General features: G+C 46.8%; 1 protein-coding gene and 1 long non-coding RNA gene across 2 annotated transcripts; both read left to right on the forward strand.

The window, feature by feature from the left end:
- Positions 1-1741: 1741 nt before the first annotated feature.
- Positions 1742-2810, forward strand: LOC142892438 (uncharacterized). The gene is made up of 3 exons (XR_012927422.1): positions 1742-1909; positions 2113-2232; positions 2637-2810. It is a non-coding gene; the product is annotated as an uncharacterized LOC142892438 (long non-coding RNA).
- Positions 2811-2939: 129 nt separating this feature from the next.
- Positions 2940-13903, forward strand: LOC142892503 (NLR family CARD domain-containing protein 3-like). Its single transcript, XM_076032719.1, has 9 exons — positions 2940-2964; positions 3009-4767; positions 8242-8412; positions 8994-9167; positions 10780-10953; positions 11280-11453; positions 11790-11963; positions 12150-12320; positions 12703-13903. The coding sequence occupies exons 1-9, from the start codon at positions 2940-2942 to the stop codon at positions 12710-12712; spliced, it is 2832 nt and encodes a 943-aa protein (XP_075888834.1). The 3' UTR covers positions 12713-13903.
- Positions 13904-16519: the final 2616 nt, after the last annotated feature.

Raw genomic sequence — 16519 nt, forward strand, 5'->3', positions numbered from 1 at the left:
TCAGGCTCTGGGGAAGGCAGTAAAGGAGGTGGCGGAGGGGGGGGCAGATTGTTACCCCTCTCCTCCCCCTGTCTACTCTGGCCTTTCCCCATGGTTGCGTAACCCCACTACTTTGGACACAGACGTCTGTGTGAACTCCTGCTTTGTTTGCCCAGGTACAAAGGGGAACAAAACCTTGGATCAGATTGACCCTCCTTAGAAAGCCCTCATGGGACTCTCCTTAAATAATTCTCAAAGAATTCATTATTTTTCACACCTTAATAGTTCTCCAAAACTATTCTGCTCACGACCCCCATAAAAGACCAACAGCAGCTCAAAGTCCAAGTCCAAGGCGCCACATTGAATGTGATGTCAGTCAGCTGAGTTATTTCCTCTTGTCCCAGTCTCTGCAGTGGAGGAGAGTTTTAGAAGACACCAAAGGAGTCGCACTGGATTCATTCAGTGACAACAAAGGCTGCTAGGATTCTGATGATACTTCACACTTTCAACCTGTTGAAGGTTCAAAACTAATGTTGGCTGCAATTCCTGCTCATTAAATACTTTGTGCAGTTTTCTCTACTCTAGATTGTGCGTCCACATTGTAGAGTGAAGAGCTGAGGACTGTTTTGATCTCTGTTGCATGAGAAAGAAAAAACTGCAAATCACTTCATTAGATTAATTTACTGGTGATGGATTATTTTATTCTATACACACCATTGATGTTCCATGTTTACTGAGTTTCTATTTTTTACACTGTGTCATGTGATTTCAGGTATTACTGATTGTAAACACTATCAGGGAATCCAAGGATATAAAATATCAGGAGAGAAGCTAAAAGTCCAAGTTGTTCTCTGTCAGGCTGCATGTTGAGTGGAGGCAGCAGCAGCAGCAGCAGTAACAGCAGCATGTGAGTCCTGACTTACTAAATACCTCATCAAATGTGACGCTAGTCAACTTTTTATCAATCAACTTTTATTTGCACAGCGCTAAATCACATCCAAAAACGTGTCAAAGCGCTTTGACCAATCAGAGAAAAAGAAGCAACTGGGCCCCCAGAGCAGCAGAGGGCGACAGTGGGGTGAGGAGTCAACAATGTGACTTCAGTCTGGTTGATTTCTTCCAGGGCTGTGTCTCAATTCAGGTTCTGCGCCCTTGAAGTGCGCATTTTGGAAGGAAGTTGCGTCATAGCACTGCACGAAGGCTTGTCCCAATTCCCGAGGTGCTTAGGATGCTCAAAATGCGCCCTCGGAAATACGCACTCGTTTTAGCCAATTCCAAGGATACACCGCACTATCCTTCGCGCACTTGGGTATCCCATGATGCTTTGCGTGCTGCTGCAAAGCATCGTGGGATCCTGGGAAGTCAGCTGAAATTAGCGGCATGTACTGGTGAAGACACAACATATAAATCTAAATATTGAAGTTTCACATAAAGTATCCAGTTTTTAACGTAAGATTTTATTTATTTGATCATCCAACGGCATCGTTAGATGGCGAACCAATGGTTAGCTTGATACTATAAAAACGTCACTTCCGGGGTTGGCCAGCCGGAGGGAACGGCGGTGACGAAACGAGGAAATACGCCGAAGGCTAGACCGTCCCGAGTGGTTACCGGGGAGGCGGGGTTTGGTCCGTCCTTCTAGGCTGGGAAGTCTAAGAACGCTTCCTTTAGACGGAGGACACTCGGTCTCAAGGGTGCAGAACCTGAATTGAGACACAGCCCTGTTCTTTCACTCCCAAGTGGAAGTCAGAGTTCTGAGCTCACTGCCTCACTTCCTGTTTGACCTCCAGCTCAAGATGAGTGTTCGAATGGAGGAAGAGGAGGACGGAGCAGCAGCGTCTCCAGGGTTCAGCTGTGTGTCTCTGAAGAGTCACTGGTCCAAATCCCTTCCTCCAGACTTCAGTAATGAACCTGGACCTTCTGAGACACAGTAAGAACACTTAGTGACTCAGTAACTGCAACTGCTGTTTGACTCACTGTTCAAACTGTTGGTGGTCTGGAAAAACTGGAACCTGATGTGAGAGGAACAACCCTCTTTCTTCCTCCTGACTGGAAACATCAGTATGTGACTCCCAGCAGATCATTGATGAAAGAATCATGTTTTAAACACAGACATCAATGTTTGTGTTGCAGAGTTCAAGACAGGACAAAGAGAGCAGAGTCTCCAGGGTCCAGCTGGGAGTCTCTGAAGAGTCACTGGTCCAAAGATGAACCTCCATTTTTCAGTAATGAACCTGGACCTCCTGAGACACAGTAAGAACACTGTGTGTGTGTGTGTGTGTGTGTGTGTGTGTGTGTGTGTGTGTGTGTGTGTGTGTGTGTGTGTGTGTGTGTGTGTGTGTGTGTGTGTGTGTGTGTGGATCCAGTGACGTCAGTGTTGACACTGCAGCTCCTTCACATTTCAAAGTGTTGAAATCGAGTTCAGTCCAAAGCCAAACAAGCATCACTGGAGAGAAACACAACCCAGTGTTGACTTCAAAACTGACCAGAGCTGATGAAATCATTTCTACTGGGTAGACTGGGAGCAGAGCATCATGGGAGTTAGAGCTGATTTAGAGCCAAAGATTAAAATAAAGTTCATGTCAAAGACAAAATGAAGAATTTCAATAAACAAAAATTAAAAAGTGACGAGTTGATCAAAGTGTCTCCATCCACAGGAGGAGGAAGAGGAGGAATAGGAGAAATAGGAGGAAGAAGAGTGGTGGGTGTGGAGCAGCACTGCAACCTGCCAGTCACACCCAGACTGATCACAGTAAGACTGTCCACCTGCACCTCCTTCACTTCTCCCTCTGAGATCATGTCAGGACCTCCAGTGAGAAGATTCACTGAGGGACGTTGAGAGCAAACAGTCACACAGCAGCTTCACCACAGCAGCTAAAAAGTTGTGGAGAGAAAATGATGCTCACACTGTCACACTGATGTTTTCTTCTCCAACCTTTTCTCTGCTCCAGAGGCTGATGATGGTCTGCAGGAGCTTCTACAGCAGCAGAAGATCAGTCTGGAGAGGAGATGTGAACGTGTGACTGAAGGTGAAGAAGCAGGAAGTCAAACCCTCCTCAAAAGCATCTACACTGACCTCTACATCACTGAGGGACTGAGTGAGGAGGTCAACAGACAGCATGAGGTCAGGCAGCTGGAGACCAAGAAGACCACAGAGACTAAGGAGACCAAGGAGACCGCAGAGACTAAGGACACAGAGGAGACCAAGAAGAGCCTCCACGATCGTCCAATCAGGTGCAGCCAGATCTTTGAAGCCTCACCTGAGCAGCAGGGACTCATAGTCAGAGTGGTGCTGACCAATGGCGTCGCTGGGGTTGGAAAAACCTTCTCAGTGCAGAAGTTCACTCTGGACTGGGCCCAGGGCCTGGAGAACCAGGACCTTCAGCTGGTGCTTCCTCTCTCATTCAGGGAGCTCAACTTGGTCAAAGAGCAGCACTACAGTCTTCTGGAGCTGCTCCATGTTTTCCATCCAACGTTAGAGAAGCTCACAGCAGAGCAGCTGCATGTCTGCAAACTTCTCTTCATCTTGGACGGCCTGGATGAAAGCAGACTGGCTCTGGACTTTGAGGACAACCAGGTGGTGACTGACGTCACTCAGGAGAAGTCAGTCAGCGTCCTGCTAACAAACCTGATCAGAGGAGATCTGCTTCCCTCGGCTCTGCTGTGGATAACTTCCAGACCTGCAGCAGCCAATCACATCCCTCCGTCATGTGTGGACAGGCTGACAGAAGTACGAGGCTTCACCGATGACCAGAAGGAGGAGTATTTCAGGAGGAGGTTCAGAGATAGAGAAGATGTGTCCAGCAGGATTATCACCCACATCAAGGCCTCCAGGAGCCTCCACATCATGTGTCAGATCCCGGTCTTCTGCTGGATCACTGCCACAGTTCTGGAGAGCATGTTGAACTCAGAGCAGACAGGAGAGCTGCCCAACACCCTAACTGACATGTACTCACACGTCCTGCTGGTCCAGACCAAGAGGAAGCAGCACAAGTATGGAGGAGGTCTACAGGAGCTGACGGAGGGTGACAGGGAGCTTCTTCTGAAGCTGGGCCAGCTGGCATTAGAACATCTGGAGAGTGGAAACATCATGTTCTACAGTGAAGACCTAGAGAAGTGTGGTCTCAGTGTGACTGACGCCTCTGTGTACTCAGGAGTTTGTACAGAGATCTTCAGAAGAGAGAGTGTGATCTTCCACAGAACCGTCTACTGCTTTGTTCATCTGAGCGTCCAGGAGTTTCTGGCTGCAGTCTACAGCTTCCACTGTCACACCAACAGGAAGAGGACAGAAGATGATCACTCTGGAGAATCCCTGGATGGGTTCCTGAAGAGGATGATGGAGAAATCCCTGAAGAGTCCAAACGGTCACCTTGACTTGTTTGTTCGCTTTCTCCATGGACTCAGTCTGGAATCCAACCAGAGACTCTTAGGAGGCCTGCTGGGTCTCACTGACAACAATCCAGGAACCTTACAGGAGGTCATCAACAACCTGAAGGAGATGAACACTGGTGATGTTTCTCCTGACAGAAGCATCAACATCTTCCACTGTCTGCTAGAGGTGAAGGATCAGTCAGTGCAGCAGGAGGTCCAAGAGTTCCTGCAGTCAGAGAACAGATCAGAGCAGGAACTCTCAGTGTTCCAGTGTTCAGCTCTGGCCTACATGCTGCAGATGTCAGAGGAGGTTCTGGAGGAGTTGGACCTGGAGAAGTACAACACAACCAGTGAGGGACGATTGAGACTGATTCCAGCTGTGAGGAACTGCAGGAAGGCTGTGATATGTTTAGAAAAGTACGTAAACACTGTGTGTGTGTGTGTGTGTGTGTGTGTGTGTGTGTGTGTGTGTGTGTGTGTGTGTGTGTGTGTGTGTGTGTGTGTGTGTGTGTGTGTGTGTGTGTGTGTGTGTGTGCTCTTGGTGTTAGCCACCCTGCTATATCAGCAGCTCCTCCAGTCACAGGGTGGATCAACATCAGCAGGTCCACTTGTGGCTGCAGGTCTCCAAGAAAACAATGAGGGCAACACTGAGTGGTGACTTTTAGCAGCAGGCTGTCAACACAGGGCTAACTCAGCTGCTTTGTGTTGGATGGTGAGTGAGGTGTTCCGCTACACCGGAACACCGGACAAGAAGTTATTTCAATAACAGGTTGAACAATACTGTGTCACTGTTTAGAAAAGTCACCTGTGGGCCACCACAGGGTTCCATTATGGGACCCAAGGTATTTAGACTTTATCTTCATGATATTCATACTGAATGGAAGAAGTTGAATTTGATTTCATTTGTGGATGACACCAACTTATTGTGCTCAGGACCTGACATGAAGGTGTTGTTGAAAACAGTAGAAAAGGAGCTGATGGTGTTCATAGAATGGTTTGATAGCAATAAGCTGAATTGAAAGAGTACATGAAACTACATTTTGGGAGTCATTGTGAATCATAAATTTAGCTGGAAAATTATTTTTTAGAGTCAAAGATCTTCCAATTCATAGATATAGTGGACTTGAAAACATTAGAAATACTATTTCCAGGAAAGAATGAAAATCTTGCGCTCAGTATTCTAAGTTTTTTAAAGTGAGAGAAAATCAATCCATGTTCAGAGGGTTGAGTGTCTTTGAATGATGGAAGGTGAGAACCATTGTTAAATATAGATGTCTTTCTTTTTTGGGAGTTCCATTTTGGAATGGGATCAGTGACCATTTGAAAATGTGTGTTCTCTTTCCTAATACTCGTTCGATGTGTCACTATGGGACGCACGCCCTCGCTGCAGCCCTCAGAAACATTAATCTCATTACGCCAATCCTGATTGGCTGGTGAAGTGTGTCCGTCCACATCAGGTAGTCCCACCTACCATAAATGCCACCTGCGGGCAGTATCACATCATTCAAACACCTCTTCTCACTCGAAGCTTATCTCTGTCTCTTGCTAGCTAGCTTAACTGTCCATAGGCGGACCCGACTGGATTCCGTCGCCGGGCGCTAGTTAGTTCGGAACATTTTTTCTTTCAATTTTTTCGGTCTTACCAGATCGAACCAACGTCTTCCCTACCCCTCCACGGATTGGTCGACGCACGAGCCGACTCCTCACCACAGTGTTCGAGCTGAGTTAGCACACCAGCTAATTGCCTCTCCTTCCTACCGGCACACCTGCTCGTCAGGAATGGAGAGCCATCCTCACACCAGAGGGGACGGAGACTCGGAAGCCCGCCTCTGTCGCTGAAGGAACAAGATCTCAAGCAGGGATCCACACCAGGTCTGCTTGAGCTGCCTTGGGCTGGAACATGCCCGTTTGGCGATCGACGTTCCCGGCTCATGTCGGCATTGCGCGGTGTTCACCCTCAAGAGCCTCCGCAGACGGCTACCTCGCCAGGCTAGCCTGTCTGATCATGATCCCTTTCTCCCCTCCGCCGGCCATGTTGTCGGGAGTGAGGAGGAGAAGGGACCGGCAGTAGTGCTGGCTGCTAGCGCCAGCTGGGGCTCCCAGCAGGACCTAGCGGCCGACGACCTGCCAGTGGAAGATGTCCTGGAACTGGACATGGGGGAGGACGAATATGATGCCTCGGACCTCCTCATACCGTGCGAGCGGTGGCAGTTTCGCTACGAGGGAGCACCGTCGCTCGAGAGTTGGGGCCGCTCAAGTGTCCTGCTTTAGCTCCGCCGGACGGGGTCGCTACGGCTGGCTTCACCCGTGATGGCAGAGATGGGTGGACGGCTCTGCTCCAGCCCTTCCAGCATCGCCCTGGGTGCTCAGAACGATCTCAAAGGGATACAGGCTCCAGTTTGCAGATGTTCCCCCGAGATTTGTCGGCATAATTCATTCCCAGGCACAGGCAGAGTCAGCTCGCGTTTTACAGGAGGAAATCCTCTTGCTGTTGAAAAAAAGAAGCGATATGTGTTGTACAGAGTCAGAGCGGTTTTTAGTCCTGGTATTTCTTGGTCCCCGAACGGGGAGGGACCGGAATTCACCCTATCCTGGATCTAAGGGCTCTGAACAAATATCTCAGGAGATACAAGTTCAGGATGCTCACACATGCATCTCTCTTGCGTCTGGTTCACAGAGGCGACTGGTTCACCTCTGTCGTTCTGAAAGACGTGTATTTCCACATTCCAATATATCACCCTCACAGAAAGTATCTCAGATTTGCTTTCTGGGGGATCTGTTACGAATACCGTGTTCTTCCTTTCGGGCTGTCCCTCACCCGAGGGAAGCGGCCATTGCCCCGCTGAGGCATCAGGGCATCCGCTTGGCTACTTACCTGGATGATTGGCTGTTGCTGGCCCAATCGGAAAGGGAAGCCAGAGTGCACACGCGTATTCTCACCTGCTAAGGCTGGGTTTTGTGATAAACACGGAAAAGAGCGTACTCTTCCCGTCACAGAAAATAATATTTCTGGGATTGTTTCTGGATTCGGTGAACTAACCTAACTAACCCTAACCCTAACCCTAACCTCTCTGCGACATGAGTGGACGCGCTCAGGAGATGCCTCACGCTTTTCCACCCGGGGCAAATCGAACGAGTATTAGGAAAGAGAACTTAAGGTTATTTACATAACCCCGGTTCTCTGAGTAATATGAGTGAGATGTCTCACCAGACAACCCTTCTTGCTTGGGCGAGTGAGAAGAGGTGCTTATTTTGAATGACTTGATACCGCCCGCAGGTGGCATTGATGGTAGGTGGGACTACCTGATGCGGACGGATACACTTCACCAGCCAATCAGGATTGGCGTAATGAGATTAATGCTTCTGAGGGCTGGAGCGGAGGCGTGCATCCCATAGTGAAACATCTCACTCATATTACTCAGAGAACCCGGGTTATGTAAATAACCTTAAGCTTATTTGTTGAGTTGAAAAAATCTTGAAGGGCAAAATACTTGATGATGATGATGAGGATAAATGATTGAATTGTGAATCAATGATGAAGAATAATGTCAAGCATATTTTGTTGCGTTGCGTTTCTCTTTTTTTCCTTTTTGATTTTGTCTGACTAATTATTCCAGCTAATCTTATGGACTGTATAGGAGAGGCAAGAATCAGCTTGGGCTTCAGCCTGCTGCTTTTTCCTTCACACAGTTGTTATGTTTTTGTTGTTGTGAGTCTTTATAATGTGCACATTTGTTTTGGAAACTTCTTTTTCATTGTTGTCAGTTGATTGAAATCAACTATTCAATCATTCATGATGATGATGATGATGATGATGATGGTGGTGGTGGTGGTGATGATGATGATGATGATGGAAGCAGCAACTTCTCACTCTGCTCTCCTTCATTGCAGATATGGTGATGAACTCTCAGAGCTTCAGTGTGCAGTGGTGTCTTCAGCTCTGCAGTCCAGCCCCTCCCACCTCACACTGCTGGACCTGAGTACCACCAACCTGAGGGATCCTGGAGTGAAGCTGCTCTGTGCTGGACTACAGAGTCCAAACTGCAGACTGGAAGTTCTCTGGTCAGTTCCTGCTTTCTACTGGTGGACAGTGTGTGTCAGCAGATGACAACTGGTATGTAATGCTGCTGAGTGTGAAGACTTTGAAGCAGATATTAAAGACTCATCTAGACAAAGTGGATGTTGTTGATATTTTCATGTCAACAATCTGCAGCCAGAAAAGACTTTGGATGGTGGAAGAATGTCTCCAGTCACTTTGGAGCTCAATGGAAGTTGTTGATTGGTGATGAAGGTCGCATGACTGAGCAGAAGATCCTGTGAAGAAATATTATTAATAGTGCAGCAGTATTTCTTCAACTTGTCCTTTGAATGTGTTTGACTTGTAACGAGACTCTGATGACTGAAAACAGCCACAAGCACACAAAGGACTCACTGATTATTTTCCATCTTCACTGCTGATTGGCTGCACACTGACTGACACACTGCTGTTGTTATTGTGTTGACAACACACTGGCACAATGACTCCTTTGAGGGAATGACTCAGTGATCCCAACAGCTGCACATCTGGATCATCAACAGGGAGAAATGACTCTTAATATGACATTTACACCACGGAAGAAATCAAATATTGGTTCTCTATTCAGGTTGGAGAAGTGCAGGTTGTCAGAGCTCAGCCGTGATTGGCTGCTCTCAGCTCTGAAGTCCAACCCTTCCCACCTCAGACACCTAGACCTGACTTGGAACCAGCTGCAGGATTCAGGAGTGAAGGAGCTGAGTGGTTTTCTGCAGAGTCCAGACTGTAAACTGGAGACTCTGGGGTCAGTTCACCCTCTTCACTCTACAACTTCTATCACTCTTGTTATTGTTGTCATGATTTTCACTTCACTGCTGTTGGAAATTCAATTTGCAATCACTGGTTTTTGTTTGAAATGAGTGAAACTGGGTTCAAAGGTACAGTGTGTAAAATCCTGCCATCAAGTGGTCAGATTTCAGATTGCAGTTCTTACTTACTGGCCCTCCCTCTCCCCTTCTTGCCAGTGAACTACGGTGGCCTTCCAGCATCATAAAGGATGTGGTTGACAGCATAGGTATCTAGTTCTCTGTATAATGATAAAGTTCCATCAATACAAATATTAGCGTCACAATCAGTCATAGTCACAGCAGACAGTCCAGTGTTAGCATGATTTTCAGCTAGCGCTAGCATTAGCCACCTGTACTGCAGAGGTTCACAGCACTTAGATACTGTTGATAGATCCAGCTGGACTCAGCAGAAGGTCAAGGGTCAATGCAGGTTCTATCATCTCAGTCAGTTCAGTATTGATGAGCAAGATTGTTGGTTTGGTTCCTTTATCTAATGTCCTGCTACCAAACCGCGTGTTTGTTTAATGAAGAAAAGAAGACAAGTAGAATCTGATGAAGTTTTAGTGAAAAGAAGAACAAGACATTTGTTACAGAGATCTGATGGAGAGATCTCTGGAGTCAAGTCCTGGCCGTCGCTGGAGTCAGACTGACAACTTTCTTCCAAGAAAGTCCTTAAATGCAAAGACAAACAATCTGACTCCTGATCTGAATGTCTTCTCAAGTGTCGTCCTCTGATTGGCTGCCCATTCTTCCTCCTTCAGTTGCTGGGTGTTAATGTCATTGTTTGTGAATGAGGAAGCAGGTCCTTATTTGGCCGTGAGCCAAATGGTCCATCCTTCCTTCCGGTGTGACCTGTTGAAACCATTTTGTGGCAAGACAAGCTCAGGCCACAAGTTTCCTTCCCTGTGACTGTATGGGTCGCAAACTTTATGAGGGTCGCAAAGGCAGTTCCTTCAGCTGACCACTCTCTGGTCACCCCAGGTCACTGTTTATGAGACTTAATGAGTTACACAGTCTTTGCTCACAAGGTTTTCAGCACCCCCAGGGCACTGATCATAATCATCAAATATACACCAAAGCACTACATATAGCAACATTCAATACATTTATACATTCAACTCAATGTAATAACTCCAACATATACATGTAATGTTACAAATATAATAGCACGATATACAATGATGCATGATGTTAAATGTCTGATTGCAACAAGATGCAGAAAAGATTCCACTGCATTTCAGTCACTTAATAACCATTTGTTCTCAGCATTTGCTTTATTAGAGGATTCCAGCCTCCAACCATCAATATGAAACTGTCTCTCAAACTGATCTTCCCAACCAGCCGCCTACAAACATGGCGGTGCAAGATGGCCACGACCTTTGACCTTCTGTCTGTTTCTATAAAGAACCGTTCTAACGGCAGGAAAACCAGAGGACTTTTATTTTATACTAATCAAAGACTTCAAACTATATTGACGGTTGTATATGAAGCTTTGGGCAATAAATGTGCACTGATTTTACACACTGAACCTTTGAGACAAAATTACACCATCATTTGTTCTCTGTTCAGGTTGGAGAGCTGCAGTTTGTCAGAGCTCAGCTGTGATTGGCTGCTCTCAGCTCTGAAGTCCAACCCCTCCCACCTCAGACTCCTGAACCTGAGTGACAACCAGCTGCAGGATTCAGGAGTGAAGGAGCTGAGTGGTTTTCTGCAGAGTCCAGACTGTAAACTGGAGACTCTGAGGTCAGTTCACCCTCTTCACTCTACAACTTCTATCACTCTTCTTATTGTTGTCATGATTTTCACTTCACTGCTGTTGGAAATTCAATTTGCAGTCACTGGTTTTTGTTTGAAATGAGTGGAACTGGGTTTAAAGGTACAGTGTGTAAAATCCTGCCATCTAGTGGTCAGATTTCAGATTGCAGCACTCATTCACTCACCCTCTCTCCCTTCTCTTTTTCTGTAGTGTCAGATTCTGAAGTCGACATTTCACTTTGATTTTCAGAGTGATGACACCCTGGAAAACTCTCCATCATTGTAAACTCTCCATCATTTATTCTCTATTCAAGGTTGGAGAGGTGTTGTTTGTCAGAGCTCAGCTGTAATTGGCTGCTCTCAGCTCTGAAGTCCAACGCCTCCCACCTCAGACACCTGGACCTGACTTGGAACCAGCTGCAGGATTCAGGAGTGAAGGTGCTGAGTGGTTTTCTGCAGAGTCCAGACTGTAAACTGGAGACTCTGAGGTCAGTACTGGTTTGGAACCAGTGGATGATGGTTTCAGCACCAAACACAGTTCATCATACATGTTGAATAAACATTGAACTGAAGGTTGATTCATTTCAAAATGACATCCAGAAATATGAAAACTTTACATTTGAAGTTAAAACAGGTCATCAGTGGTCATGTGACCAAACGTCATTTCAACACACATTAGTTTTGGACTGAGGATTTAATTTCAAGGTGACATTTTCTGTAGTGTCAGATTCTGAAGTCGACATTTCACTTTGATTTTCAGAGTGATGACACCCTGGAAAAACTCTCCATCATTATAAACTCTCCATCATTTATTCTCTATTCAGGTTGAAGGAGTGCAGGTTGTCAGAGCTCAGCTGTGATTGGCTGCTCTCAGCTCTGAAGTCCAACCCCTCCCACCTCAGACTCCTGGACCTGAGTAGGAACCAGCTGCAGGATTCATCAGTGAAGGAGCTGAGTGGTTTTCTGCAGAGTCCAGACTGTGAACTGGAGACTCTGAGGTCAGTACTGGTTTGGAACCAGTGGATGATGGTTTCAGCACCAAACGCAGTTCATCACACATGTTGAATAAACATTGAACTGAAGGTTGATTCATTTCAAAATGACATCCATTGATTTTCAGAGTGATGGCACCCTGGAAAAACTCTCCATCATTATAAACTCTCCATCATTTATTCTCTATTCAGGTTGAGGAGCTGCAGTTTGTCAGAGCTCAGCTGTGATTCGCTGCTCTCAGCTGTGAAGTCCAACCCCTCCCACCTCAGAGAGCTGGACCTCAGAAGGAACAACCTGAAGGAATCAGTGAAGCCAATGATGGATCTTGTCCACAGCAGAGACGATCAACTGCAGAGTGTGAGGTCAGTACTGATTTGGAACCAGTGGATGATGGTTCCAGCACCAAAGCCAGTTGATCCCACAGCAGAGGTCCAGTGTTCCCAGTCACAGTGTGAGAGGAGGATGGTGACGTCCAGCTGCTCCTCATTCATCCAACTGTTGCCAAACTGCTTCTTCTCTCAGTTCACCACTCAATTATTGATCAGTTCATCTTCATCAGGCCTCAGTATCAGTCCAACACTCCATGGTCACATGACCTTCATATGTTCCACACTTGACATGTGACTGAGAGTCTGCTTCTTCTCACCAGTCACTCCATCATCTCCATCAACAGTCAACGTCTCTGTGATGATGCGTTCAAGGACCGTGAGTCCTGACTCCTGCTGTCTCTTCTTCTCTCTACAGGTGGTGGTGAGGGAGGATGAGGAAGAGAGTGAAGAGGAGAGAGCCATCTGGTGGTGGCTGACAGAACTACAACAAGTGGAGCTAAACAGCAAGCTGCAGCACACACACTGTGAGTGGGCGTGTCACGACCTTTGACCCCAGTGGAGCCTGGTTTCTGGCGGACTGGTTCTCCCTACAAGCTGCTGTGGTTACTGGGAGAGACGTCCCAGAAGCCACTGGTGGACCTTGCACTGCCACATATGGACTCTTGGATTGTTCTTGGCCTTCCAGTGTACCACTGCGTGAGCACTGGAGGTGAACCATGACTGACTGCTGTCCTCCTCTCTGGACACCACAATCTCACTTCCCATCTAAAAGTCATGAAAAACCTTTGTGGGTGAGATCCTCTCACCATCTGATCACTGTTGGGAGTGGAGCCTTCAAACACTCCAATGACTGGACACTAATCAGAGACTGACAAATCCCACCAATAATAAATATATATTTGTATGCGTACCCATATAAGCACATCAATGTTTAATGCACCTTTTTTCTTGACCAATATCATTAAATCTCCACCTGCTTGTGTTTGCATGTTTAGGTAGATTGATATGTATGTAGCTCTATGTTAGTGGCTTCAATGTGCTGTGAAATGTGGCATCTTCACAAACACTTGCATCATTTCACTCAGGTGTCTCACCTCAGCAACAATCACAGTTTTTGCTTCTTCATGTTGTTCTTTGATTTCTTGTTGATTTATTTCTTTAGCAGCAGTGAAGCCCACACCACATCCATATTCATCACATGTATACAGCGTAGGATGATCCACCGTCTCCAGTGTCGGGACAGCCTTCTCATTGGCTGTTGGAGTACCAGACCCCACCCCCGTCCCCAACCTTCAACTAGTGGATTTACTTCTTTGACCTAAGTTCAGGTTTATTTTTTCCTTGTGGTTCTTGTTTGGTTCTGATCGTCTTCGTCCTCCCTCCAGGAGGGAGGACTGATTCCAGTGTTTTCAGAGTCATTGCAATAAAGAGCTAAACACCCTGGTGGTTCTGGATGGTTCTGGATGGTTCTTAGAGCTAAACACCCTACTGGTTCTGGATAGTTCTAGGGGGTTCTAAGAGCTAAACACCCTGGTGGGGCTTCAAAGACACTGATGTGGTTGCAACTTTGCTTTGCGTTATTGTCCATTGACATTAAAGGTGACCTATTCTACTCATTTTGGGGCCTTTGTATTTGATTTGTGGCTCCTCCAGAGCAGCAACACACGATTCCCAGCACTGAAAGCTTTGTAGATCTGTGTATTTCGCTGCATCGCTTCCTCCTATTTCCTGCATCCTGTGAATGTCAGTTTTGCTTCACTCCACCCCGGCCTCCTCCGTGTCCGCCTCCCGCCCAGCCCACTGTGCTGTGATTGGTCAGACTCTTGGTCGCTGCTGAGCCTCACTTCCGCAGTTTGCCGGTGCAGGAGTTGAGAGTAAAGGGCAAACTTTAGGAAACCGGCACAATTTAAAGACTTACCGTCGGGAAGGCTTCATCTCCTAAAGGCCATTTCAAAGGCGGGCTGATCGATGTGCAAACTTCCAAACAAATCCACCACACTCAAAAACGTAATCTCACTAATTGCAGCTTGCTTCACAGTTGCCAAAATAATCTCTGCCCTCTCCTTGCTAATGGCACTGTCGTCCGTGTTGAAGCACGCCTCTGCTTCCGGATTCGGAGTTCCTCTTGGTTCCTTTGGACTTGGATTTCCCGCAAGTACACTCTTTAACGCGACAAATGAAAGTGCGCTGTGAAACGGGTTTGGGGAAATTGAAACATTCGAAGTCTTTCGCCAAGACTTCGAATGCCGTTTGGAATTCGTTTGTACCGATGACACAATGTCCAATAATGCATCATCGTTGGAGGGTGTCTCGCACGAGACGTATTCATCGATAAACTTAACTACCTCCTCATCGGTGTTACTAATTTGGGGTGCACCCTCAACCCAAAAAAAACAATGAACATGAGGAGAACCGCGCTGCTGAAACTCTACCCTATAAAAGTGATCGACGATTTTGCCAATTGGTTTGGCAGGAGACTTTAGCACCTCGTTCAGAAAACAATGCCATCTGTAGTCAAACATGCGTGCAGCTGTGACCGGATTACGATGCAACAACTCGCACTTGGCCACCCAGTCCAAATCCTCAATTGTCTGCGTTCTGCCTTCCTGCTTCAGGGTGCTGGTCAGGAGGTTCTGCCAATGCCAATCCGCAGGGGAAAAGGAACAAAACCACGTCGGAATCCCTAACTGACGTACGCAAGCAAACCTCTGGACCGAACTCCAAAAAGCTGGCGTCCTAGAAGATAGCCTAAGACACTTGTAGCCCGCATCAAACTGCAACAACTTCTTCAACGACGCCTCGTTCATCAAAGTCTCAACGCTAACCTTCTGTGCACCCTGACCAACATTGCCTTTGTGCAACGTAATGGACACACTCGACGATACCTACTGAACCTCTGCCATATACTGACCTGAAAAGGTATATTCCATGTTGCGCACAAAACAACCATCGGCGTGCATGATCCTATTATTTAAATAACGCGACAACGTCAAACCACGGGGCCGACTGTCGTGGAACGTCCCTCTACCCTGCGAAAACAACACCGGAAAAGACTTGGCCTCGTTTGTCTCATCCCTAAGCACCCTAACTGGACTGCTGCCTTCTGCAGGCGCAATATTTAAAATCTGACCAAAATGTTGATCCAACAGTTCCTGGCCTACATCAACAGGCATGAGACAAGTGTCCTGATACATGGAGTGCTGCTGCTTGTCATGTAACTGTTCATCTTGTAACATGTCTGCATCCGCATCCTCTTTCTGACCCTCATCACCTTCCTTTTCCTGCACTTAGACAACTGCTTCCTCCTCTTCCACTCATCCACCTCCTCCCGACAAAACGCATTAATCCACGCATCGTTGAACTTGATGTCCTTGTAATAAGGGTTCAACCTAACTAAACACTCTAAAGCTCGCCTGACACACATGGTATCCCCAAACTAATACTCATAGTGCCCTTTGTATGTCAACTTGTGCTTCAGCTTCACCAGTAACAAAGACCCTTCCATACTGGAACGTGGCAACACGTTTGCAGTCTGAACAGTATTGGCTGGAACACAGGTCACTGGTCCGTGCACTCCGTTCTGCTCCCCTTTCCGCAGCATTTTCATTTTCATAAAGGGTATATGCAGCGCAATCAAATGCTGCTCTAAACTGTTCAAACATCCCAGTTCGGGTGGAATGGGATCAAGCTGCGAGTTGTTATTCCAGCATTCAGCTGGCTCCTGACCTTTAAGTAGCTTCTCGTGGCACGTGTAACAGATCCACAGCTGACCTCTACAGGAAAGCAACTGACACGGTGCAACACAGTCAACAGCGTATGTGTGCAAGTACTGCTCACTAATGCAATTGTTTGCTACACTCTCTGCATAAACCTGCCTATCACAAGCATGGAGCTGACTTCTGAAGAACAACCTGAGACAAACACAACACACAAACTCAGGTCCATCTTTGACCTTCTCATTAAACTGCTGCATAACAAAATGAAAGTCCTTTGACCTATTTTTCCTCTGCTCCCTACTCATCTGGACCTTAGCAATAATTCTATGCCTGTGGTCTGAACTGGCGTGATACTTTCTCCTACTCCTGTCCTTTTTAATTTTCCTGTGCTGAGTATTGTCCCTGTATTTCACAAGACTGTCTGCCTTGACTCTATCCCTGTGTGGAATATTGTCCTTGTATTTCACAAGACTGCCTGTTTTGACTCTATCCCTGTGTGGAACGTTGTCCCTGTAC

Source organism: Nelusetta ayraudi, unplaced genomic scaffold, assembly GCF_046127955.1.
Source record: "Nelusetta ayraudi isolate G7.1 ecotype Tasmania unplaced genomic scaffold, CSIRO-AGI_Nayr_v1 ptg000034l, whole genome shotgun sequence".
Lineage (NCBI taxonomy): Eukaryota > Metazoa > Chordata > Actinopteri > Tetraodontiformes > Monacanthidae > Nelusetta > Nelusetta ayraudi.